This window comes from Glandiceps talaboti, chromosome 4 (genome assembly GCF_964340395.1).
Source record: "Glandiceps talaboti chromosome 4, keGlaTala1.1, whole genome shotgun sequence".
NCBI classification, from domain to species: domain Eukaryota; kingdom Metazoa; phylum Hemichordata; class Enteropneusta; family Spengelidae; genus Glandiceps; species Glandiceps talaboti.
The window spans coordinates 26,381,005-26,391,586 of NC_135552.1; the positions used below are offsets into that span (position 1 = coordinate 26,381,005).

The 10,582-nt window shown below is 36.8% G+C and overlaps 1 protein-coding gene across 1 annotated transcript; it reads left to right on the forward strand.

The window, feature by feature from the left end:
- Window positions 1-559: 559 nt before the first annotated feature.
- On the forward strand, window positions 560-10,291 carry LOC144434411 (uncharacterized). Its single transcript, XM_078122862.1, has 9 exons — window positions 560-611; window positions 1,910-2,094; window positions 2,277-2,427; window positions 4,450-4,545; window positions 5,717-5,847; window positions 6,361-6,449; window positions 7,778-7,919; window positions 8,831-8,938; window positions 10,124-10,291. Exons 2-9 carry the CDS (start codon window positions 1,930-1,932, stop codon window positions 10,289-10,291), a joined length of 1,050 nt encoding a protein of 349 aa, XP_077978988.1. The 5' UTR covers window positions 560-611; window positions 1,910-1,929.
- The last annotated feature ends 291 nt before the right edge of the window (window positions 10,292-10,582 follow it).

Consider the following 10,582-nt stretch of genomic DNA (forward strand, 5'->3'; position numbering starts at 1 on the left):
CAGTTGTGCTCAGTGATAATGTATAATTAGAAGAATGAGAAAATAGTTTCAAATACTAAAATACCAGCCAAAATTCTTCCAAAAACTAGCTTGAGACGAGCCCAGAAGGCCAGTTCCTTTGTTATGATCTTGCCATATGTACATACGAACTACCTGATTAGTGGCGGAGTGGTTAAATCACTTATGACACATGATATTTGTTGAGGGTGATGGTTCAATCCCATTTAATTATGCAAATTAACAATTAATATTTTTTTAAAAATACATTAACAAGGTCAATAGGGCACGTGCGCTCTGTTAAAATCAATTTATTTACAATATTAAAAAAAATGTACTAATAAGATATCGCCTAATTACGAAAAACTCGTTATTTATGCAAATTCCCCATTACTGTTTATAGGCTGTTTACTAAAGCTTAATCAAGTTTGTCCATTACCATTGGTAGCCAGTGGCGTCTGGTAAAAATCCCATTCCATAAGGCATCACGTGGTCCCTCATAAATTAAGCCAGTGATCCGCGACAGGGATCTGTGTACACGTCTCCACATAACAACAAGAGACAAACAAGACGACATTTAAGATTGCTTCCCGGCCGTAGAAGGAACTGATTAGGTAAGTTCGATCTGAATGTGTGTAACTACATTTAGTTGGCAACATGTTGTTTTGAAACAAAATAATTTTGCAGGATAATTCTAGTTATATATATATTTATAGATATATCCGTTATAGGAAAAAAATAACAGCCTGAAATGCTGGTCAAAAAATTTAGCTAGTGCATTTTGAGATATATCTCACGAAAGTTACTTTAAAGGTAATTGTGTTGAATATTCCACCAGTTCTAAATAGACTAGTCTCATAGTTTAACGGTATATCGAAGTTCGTATATGTAATCAGTTCGGATACACGATTCGAACTTAGGCGTCTGGGCTGAATTAGGTCATTTTCATACCATACCTACTTACACACAGACATGGTCACATGTAAACAACAACAACAACAACAACAACAACAACAACAACAACAACAACAACAACAGCAGCAGCAGCAGCAGCAACAGTAACAACAACAACAAGAGTGCATTTCGAAGGGTGTCTGTCAAAAGTCCGTTCCATGATTCCCCTACAGTGTAGTACGCATCTTCCAATGTGACTGCCCATCACACAATCATTGAGCGGGATAATGTCGACGTCTGCAGCTGTTATGGCGACTTTCCGCAGCATTTTCCCTCGTGTCCCGCGATGTTTCAGAATATGATAAAATATCCCGAGATATATTTCAGAATATGATAGCAGTGTCAGTGCATTTTCTCCTTGTAGCGAAACGTGGTTGCATTCAACACACCCTGATCCATTGGTTGAATTAGAGGTATGGTGTTTGGCGGCATAAACAAACACGTCACACATAGTCATAGAGACATCACGACTTTTCAATTAATCTTATTCCGGATGAGATGGCGCATTGTCAGCTGCAGTCAAAGAAGCTGTTTTAGGGGCGGATCAACAGTTCAATGCAGGATAACAATAATCATTTTGATCTTATTTTTTTTCACAGCCCCCCCCCCCCACCCACCATACCCTCCCTACTAGCTATCATGGGGGATGCTGTTTCTGCCCAGAATTAAGATTGAAGGAGAAAACCCTGATGGCTAAGTGTCACCTTCATTTCGGGAGGGGGCATGAATTATTTTGAGAGCGCGAAGGGGGGGGGGGTCTGCGTACTTTTTTGGACCAAATTAATTTTACCCTAGCCCCCGCGCGCGCGAGAGAGAGAGAGAGAGAGAGAGAGAGAGAGAGAGAGAGAGAGAGAGAGAGAGAGAGAGAGAGAGAGAGAGAGAGAGAGAGAGAGAGAGAGAGAGAGAGAGCTCAGCATTTCACCATGTAATCTATGCACTGATAACCGTTATATCTCAGATTAAGATTGCCAAGAAGCCATGACAACAAGTTTGTTTTTGAGAGGACCTCTTAAAGGAATATTTAATGAGGAAGAGATATTCACCGATGAATACAAGGAGATAACATCACATGACTATTCATTCGAAAACCTCGTCTTGGAAGGTGGTGGGACAAAGGGCATCGCGTACGCAGGAGTATTAAAGGTAAATGAAACTGTCTACCTGTAACAAAACGTTCAAAACCCTCGGATAAAACTCCCTTAGACATTCAGACATTTGAACTCCAAATACACAAATGTAGTATTGTTATATATCGGTTTTTAATGATATTTCCGTTATATTTCTTCTACAAGGTCTTAATTTTCGGTTTAATTCGTTTAATTCAGGTCTTAGAGAAAGTTGGGATTTGGCAAACATTGAAACGTTATGGTGGTGCCAGTGCTGGTGCTATTGTAGCGTGTCTACTAGCAGTTGGATATAACCCTGAGCAGATCTCCAGTATTATCTATAAACTAAACATGGAGAAGATGGCTGTTGGTAAGGGTTCCAGAAAACACTTTGAAATGAGTCTCCATAACCTTATCATAAAAGTACAATTGTACACACATAGTAAATGATTAATGAGATGGTAATGATGTGTTCATTCGACTGTTAACGTGTCTGTCTGTGCATATCACACTCCAAATACCGTGACCGTGATACTATTTTAAATTTAATAGTGTAGCGCCACCAAAGGTAGGAAAGTATCTATGGTCTGTGTCTGTGATCTGTCTCTGTCTGTGGCTTAAACACCACTGGACATTAAAACATCAAACCCAACTCCAATTTTAAATACCATCACTAATTTTGGTGTTGAATGATTTTACATGACACAAAATAATCCGAATAGAATAGATAGATAGATTGATAGATGGATGGATGGATGGATGGAACCATTTTACATCCAACGCTTTTCTACTATATTCAAATTTAAAACGACTGCTCGTGAGATTTTAATGTTCAAAACTGACCCATCCCACTTCCCCTGGCCCTCTCCCTTGTAATTTATACGTGTTTTGTCACCCTGCGATTCGGCATCGTGTAGCTATTCAATCTTTGCAGACTTGTTGTCAGTATGAATATCCAGTGTTTGAGCATGTTTGGCCTGCATTCACACTAGTTTCGAGGAATACAGTCAGATACTATTTATACAAATAGTCTACACACACCTTATCATTAACCTTCAAAGAGAGTCCAGTAAATCTATGCAATTACTACCTAAAAATAGGATTTCAGCATTTAATGGGTTAATGAAACAATTTAGGGGATCGCGTTGAAGTTGTACATGATATTGTTTCTCTGTAGACAATCCTTCGTGCATTGGACAATGTTGTTGTGTTTTACCCAATATTTGCAAATTGACTCATCGTTATGGATGGAATTCCGGTCACCGAATTTACAAATGGCTTGGCAAAGTGATACAAGATATAACTGGAAAGAAAGACTTAACTTTCAGAGAGGTATGAAGCAACTTCTTCATTCTAACAACCTCATTAATACCAATGTATGAGATGTTGGAAATGAAATAGGGAGATGCGAGAGTTGAACGAGAATATGTATTAATAAGAGTTAAGCTTGAAAGAAAACCACAATTTTTACTTGCAATTTGATTTATTTAGAGTAATGATGTAAAAACTTATCAAATCATTATTAAGAGTATGCACGTTACAATAACAACTGCTCATGGGTGTTTATCGTCATCGTCTTTAGAGTGGTGAATTCATCCGCAAAGGGATATTTTTTATTCCAGCTGTACATGGCATATGGTAAAGAACTGTGCATTATGGTTACCAACGTGAATTTAATGACTAGCGAGTACTATCACGTTAAAACTACGCCTCACGAATCTATACGACGTGCTGTAAGGATGTCTATGTCCATACCAGGTCTGTCTGTCTGTCTGTCTGTCTGTTTGTTTGTTTGTTTGTTTGTTTGTTTGTTTGTCTGTTTGTTTGTTTGTTTGTTTGTTTGTTTGTTTGTTTGTTTGTTTGTTTGTTTGTTTGTCTGTAAATGAGGATGATCCTTGTCTTAACACACACGTAATTGAAGTCGTTCAGAATGGTCAACGTCCATGGCTGTATAATATGATAGCTTTCATTCAAGCCTGAGATTTTAGGGGTTGATACATTCTCAGAAATATAGATGTTTTTCTTCGAATTTTAGGAAACATCAAGCCTAATTTTATACCAACTTGGCAAGTGCTTTTTGAGATTTGTTTTTAGATTTGTGTAAAAATGACGATTCCTTCACACGATGAATGCGATCTCACACTACATGCACACATGCCAACACGTTAACACACAGACACTTGCAAAACAAATGAATCATGCAAAGCAGAAAGATGAACAAAGATAGACACACATACATCTAGCCACGCGCAAAGACAGACAGACTGACAGACACACACACACACACACACACACACACACACACACACACACACACACAGAAGTATTCATTTCAATGGAAGTGCATACCAAATGGAAATGCATGTAATTTCATTATATTATTGTTTTCCAGTGGTCTTTGAAGCTGTGAAAGCTTCTTCCGGGAATCATCAAGATTTGTTTGTGGATGGCGGAGTGTTGGATAACTACCCAGTTAGATGTTATGACGGTAAGATATAAACATTCTATCGGCCGTGGTTTGATAAGTAAAAGAGGGTGTATTGTGATAATTGTCCTTTGATTAAATGTTACCTCCGATAAGTCTGGGGTCAGAATTTACGGAAAGAGGGGGGGGGGGGAGAAATTGTGTTTGTCAAAAAAATAGCAGCCCCTTTCGTGCGCTCACATTTTTTTCGTAGTCTTAAGAATGTTCATAGCCCCCCCCCCCCCCCCCCCCCCGGCTACACATAGTTTAATGGCATACTTGGAGATACTTGGTCAGCAGGGTTTTATCCTTCAATCTCGATTCGGGGAAGAAACAACATTCCCATGATAGCTAGTGGGGAGGGCGTGGGAGGGTATTGCCCCCTCCCCCAGTAAGGGCTTTAAAAAAAATATAGGGACATGTAGGGGGCAATTTAATGGCATAAAATTTCAAAGCATACACATTAAAAGCCATAGTGTACTTTAAAATTGTCTTCAAAACCCAATTTTACTCGAGTCAAATACATTATTATACAACTGTATGGCTATATTACCTACGCTTTAACTTACCTATAGAGATATTTTGGCAAACGCACACATTTGCTTGGATATTGACTGCCTCATAATTAACTGCATGGAGATAAATGAAGTGTACAATTTTGCAAACGCCAAGGTAAGGCTGGGGCCAGAATTTTTCATGACCCCCCCCCCCAATTTCTCCCCAGCGCCCCCCCGTCCTAAATTCTGACCCCAGTCTATGTCTGTCTGTCCATCTGTCCGTCCGTCCGTCTGCCTGTATGTCAATATGTCTATGTCATACAATGTAGTTTTTTGGTGTGTTTTTTTTTATATTTAATGAACTTTGTTGAATAAAAACACACATGTACCATTGTTTTTTGTCAAAGATTTTTTAAAAGCGGTGTTGTCAATTCTTACGATCTTTGGTACACATTGTACAAACGTTTGTTTTTGGGGAGAGGTAATGGCTAAAACTTGTATAAGCTAATTAATAGCATAATCAATGCTCGGTTATTTGATATCCTTAAGTTGAAATTGTTTGGTCCATATATCCATCGCCTGACTATTGATACCACTTTTTTGTATAAACTGACTGAAACAATAGGCACAGTCTCAAAACCAAATATTTTCCCTTTGAATGGCAATGCTTCCAATATTTGAAATATTTTAAATTATAGGCTGGTGGTTGTCAATGGAAAAAGAAGATAATTTATTCCTAAAATCAGAAGACTTATCTTTGAAAAGCATCATCGAACGCAACAACGATAGGTTCGAAAAACGCAATCCAAAAACACTCGGTGTGGTATTGGTAAGTGTTTCTAATTCAGTTTGTCAATAAATTCCAAACTGTCACATTGGTAATTTAAATTCCAGCACTTCAAATATATATGGTGTACATGATATGGCAATAATGTGATACCAGTGTTCAGTTACAGTTAGGTACAAGAGAGATAGGTATACATTCATGATTTAAGTAAAGATAATTAATTTTGTATCTTGTGAACAGATTGACTGACAATACTGAACTGAGAAATGAGTTATTTTAATCAGCTGTTATCTCTCTCACTGTCACTCTCTCCCTCTCCCTCTTGTCTGTCTGTCTGTCTGTCTGTCTGTCTGTCTGTCTGCTGTCTGTCTGTCTGTCTGTCTGTCTGTCTGTCTGTCTGTCTGTCTGTCTGTCTGTCTGTCTCTCTCTCTCTCTCTCTCTCTCTCTCTCTCTCTCTCTCTCTCTCTCTCTCTCTCTCTCTCTCTCTCTCTCTCTCTCTCTCTCTCTCTTTGAAGAGTAAAATTCTTTTGATACGATTGACTTGTCTTTCTGCAGTGTTCTCCATTTGGAGATGGTTTGTTTCATGAATACTTGGTTGCGAGCGACGGAAAATCCCCTGTACGACCAGATACTAAGTTGGCGAGGTGATATTACGGTTTGAGAATATAGTGTTTCTCATGAGACCGAGACCAATATTAAATTTAACAATGTACTTTTACATGGTTATTACTCGGTCCATATTCAAGTCATTTGTCAGTATTGTCTGAATTCTTACATTCTAAAACGTGTACATTTTAATATTGGTTTCCTTCTTCAAGTTCTCGTACATCAAGAAACAAGTGAACCTAAATGCCAATATATACCAGATTTAAACTCTAAGGGCAAAGCAATACATTTTTATTGCATTGTTGGAAGGCAAAATTCTGAGCTATAGGTATTATACACGATGTACCCCTTAATTGGAAAAAATTAATCACATGAACTTATATGGAATTTGGAGTTTAAATTATCGAAAAATATAAATGATTATGCAACACAGTCATTAAGATTATAAGCTACATCAACAAGCTTTAAAGGACATATCATGACATGTACTTCTTTATCATCAATACTAATTTGATATTTGAAGTTTGCATTTTTAAAGATATTCCCTAAATATCGAAAATCATTACTTCTTCAAATTACTAAAAACTAAAATTAAAACAAATAGGCTTTGTAGGATATGTGTGCTTTGTCATGGTTGATGTGAGTACCAAATTCTGTGGCATTTTAAGTGTGCATTCTTAAGATATCGCCATTACCGAATATCATTAAATATTCAAATCGACCATTAAAACTAAAAGCTATGTCATCAGGCTTTACAGGATGAATGCATTGTTATGATTGGTATGGTTACCAATCTATGTGAAATTTGTAGCTTGCATAAATATGGCTAATTACCAAATATCATTAAATATGCAAATTACTCATTAAAAGTAAACATTATACCAACAGACTTTATAGGATATGTGTGCTTATTATGGTTGATGTATGTACCAAATGTTGTGGAATTTGAAGTGTGGATACTTAAGATATAGCCTAATTACTACAAATCATTAATTATGCAAATTATTAATTAAAACTATAAGCAGCTACATCAACAAAATATACACGTCATATATGCCCTTTGTCATGGTTAACAAATGTACCACATTACATTGAATTTGAAGTTTGCGTTCTTAAGATATAGACTTATTACTAAAAACCACTAATTATGCAAATGACCAATTAATGTTCATTGGAAACGCGCATACCTACACACTGATTTTCTATGCTGTCCGAACGACTCTCTCAAGTGCATTCAACTCATCGTTGGTGATGCTTTGAACCAATGGTGATTGCATACGTTACCATATATGTCAGTGTGTTAAAATGACTAACATACTGCGACATAAAAAAGCTGTTTCATATATTGTGGTTGGTCTCTTTGAAGGAAATGTCCGAAAGATCCGAATACTACCGAAGCAAAACCACGTATTGAGGCGTTTTGTGCATTTATGAAGGTATTGAATACTTGTGCTATGGACCAATCTTTTGCCATCGCAAGACGTGACCTTCAGGAAGCCTTGAAAGATGTATGTACTTTTCCTATTCGCAGTACATAATAATGTTAGAATATCAAACATTTGACTACATTATTAACATTTTAATTTATAATTTCTAGGTCATGTGCTATAATGTTACAGGCAGCCTTTTCAATAAATGGGACATGGTGTCCTGAGACTTTCTGAATCATTATTCTTGGTCATTTCAAATTTCTGTGGGATATTCTAAAAAAATATTATTAACCCAATGTACACAAGAATCTCAAAATGAAATGTAGTTAGATATAGCACTAATTTGTAAGTCTTGTAGTTTCATGGTACACATACATATTTTTTCACACTCATATTGATAGTTGGAATTTTGTTTGTCATAACAGTTTGACTGACACAAAATACTTATTTCAAGTACATGTACATGAACTTGAAGTTGTGACTATATTTTCACATTGACTGGCTCACCAGCGACCCTTCAGTCTCAAAATGTAGGCGACCATGAAAAATGCTAAAATCCTGAATTCAATCATGTTTTATTCAAAATGTATTCTCTATTGTGATAATTGCATCATCATCAATAGCGTAATATTAATTATCGCAAGGCTGTCATCCAACTCATCACGGAATATAGGTGTTAGAAGAAATTGCGAGACATTTTTTTTATGGTAAACAACTGCTCCTAAGGTTTAATTTGGTTCAAATTATGAGCAAAATATTTCCGGACCCCCCTTTCAGATCATCATAATGTTCATGCTCCCTTTGAACCCTCAATTTTCACGACCCCCAAATTTCTCCCCAGCGACCCCCCCCCCCCGCCGTAAAGTCTGACCCCAGCCCAATGTAGACGCAATGTGTCATAGTATCTTTTCAGTTTTGCAACAAACTCATGATAATAATATTGTCATTTGCCTAGCGTTGTATACATAACATTTCTGTATTCCCTACAGGCAAATGTTAATGGATCACTTAGCAATGAACAAGGTACAATCTTGTTTGGAGTAAACTGGAATCCGTCATCTGCAGTAAAAAAACTACCCTTTGATAAAGATGACAAGGTGGGTTGTCCTTTGGTTCAAACTCTCTTCACTCGCAGCTGGATTGTACAGTTATAGTACTTCCATTGTCAAGAATGAAAAAAGTGTAATACTATAATCATAAGTGAAATGTATGGACGGGGTATTACAATAGGCTCCGTCCGTACGTGTACGTGTACATGTATGTGTATATGTGTGTGCGCGTGTATGTGTATGTGTATGTGTATGTGTACGTGTATGTGTATGTGTATGTGTATGTGTATGTGTATGTGTACGTGTATGTGTATGTGTGTGTATCCGTGCTACGTACTTGCGTTCGTCAATCCATAGTACGCAATTTCTCTCGCGTGCAATATCCAAATATAAAAACTGTCGCATAGATGACATGTCATAGGAGACATGTAAATATGACCGAATGGCGGTCATATTTGTAGTTGAAAATTAATATTTACTTCATAATTCAAAAACTGTAATACATAGACTCCGTTCAAGTAGCTCCCCTATATTATCAAGTGCATTAAAAAAAGTTGTCCTTTAAATTTGACCTCCAACAAGCTAATTTAAATAGAGCACAAGGGAAATGTACACAGGAGTAAAGTGTTTTAAGGTCTGTGCCTTGTACTAAGAACTATATAATCACTATATATATATATATATATATATATATATATATATATATATATATATATATATATATATATATATATATATATATATATATATATATATATATATATATATATATATATATATATATATATATACTCGCAACTATAGAAGTAAACCCCCGGAAGGAATAGTTTACTCCAGCCACCTTGTTAGGCAATATATACATACAAACATTAAGTGTATGTACCGATTTACCGATTTTGACAATCCCAATTTAGTTGTCTGAAGATCGCTCGAAGCGTGAAACTTTGAGTAACGACTTATTAGATCCTTATTCTTTTGAATTAAGTCTCTCTCTCTCTCTCTCTCTCTCTCTCTCTCTCTCTCTCTCTCTCTCTCTCTCTCTCTCTCTCTCTCTCTCTCTCTCTCTCTCTCTCTCTCTCTCTCTCTCTCTCTCTCTCTCTCTCTCTCTCTCTACTCACAAATTACTTTTGAGAATTCGACTGTTTAACACGTTTCTTAGCAAGATCGAGTCATTGTAACAGTTCACTTTCAAAGGTCACAGATGAAATGATTGTATGGTAATTTCTCTTTTAGATAACTTTCGACAAGGTGGTGACCTATGCAGAAAAGCGAAACATACCTGTTGAGAAACGACTCATGGGTCTTGCTAATAAAGAAATTTCAGATATCAAACAATTCTTCCAGCAACTTGTATCAACTCTTACAACAGACTGTCAAAAAGATTTCTTTAAGGTGAGTTAAGGATTGTGACAAATAACTTCCACTGCAAGTATACCATGGGGCGAAGGCTATGGAATCGTGTGTGTCCGATAAGATGGTTGCTATGAGTTGATGAAATGCAAGAACAAGTAACTTGTACAAACGACAAGGGCATCTACCGCGTGAAATGCTTTAAAGTCAATACATATGGACGTGTACTACCGATATATTTGTTTATATTAAATGGGGGGGGGGGGGGTTATGATATGGTCCTGTATATTGTGTATCACAGATAAGGAAGTCTGTCTTTGTGTGTATGTGTCTCCACCTCTC

What these genes read in the sequence shown, in the direction of transcription:
- LOC144434411 (XM_078122862.1), top strand. Translation starts at nt 1,930, where the DNA reads ATGACAACAAGTTTGTTTTTGAGAGGACCTCTTAAAGGAATATTTAAT. An exon ending in CATGGAGAAGATGGCTGTTG is followed by an intron (nt 2,428 to 4,449) that starts GTAAGGGTTCCA and finishes ATTGTTTTCCAG; the next exon opens with TGGTCTTTGAAGCTGTGAAA. An exon ending in CCCAGTTAGATGTTATGACG is followed by an intron (nt 4,546 to 5,716) that starts GTAAGATATAAA and finishes TTTAAATTATAG; the next exon opens with GCTGGTGGTTGTCAATGGAA.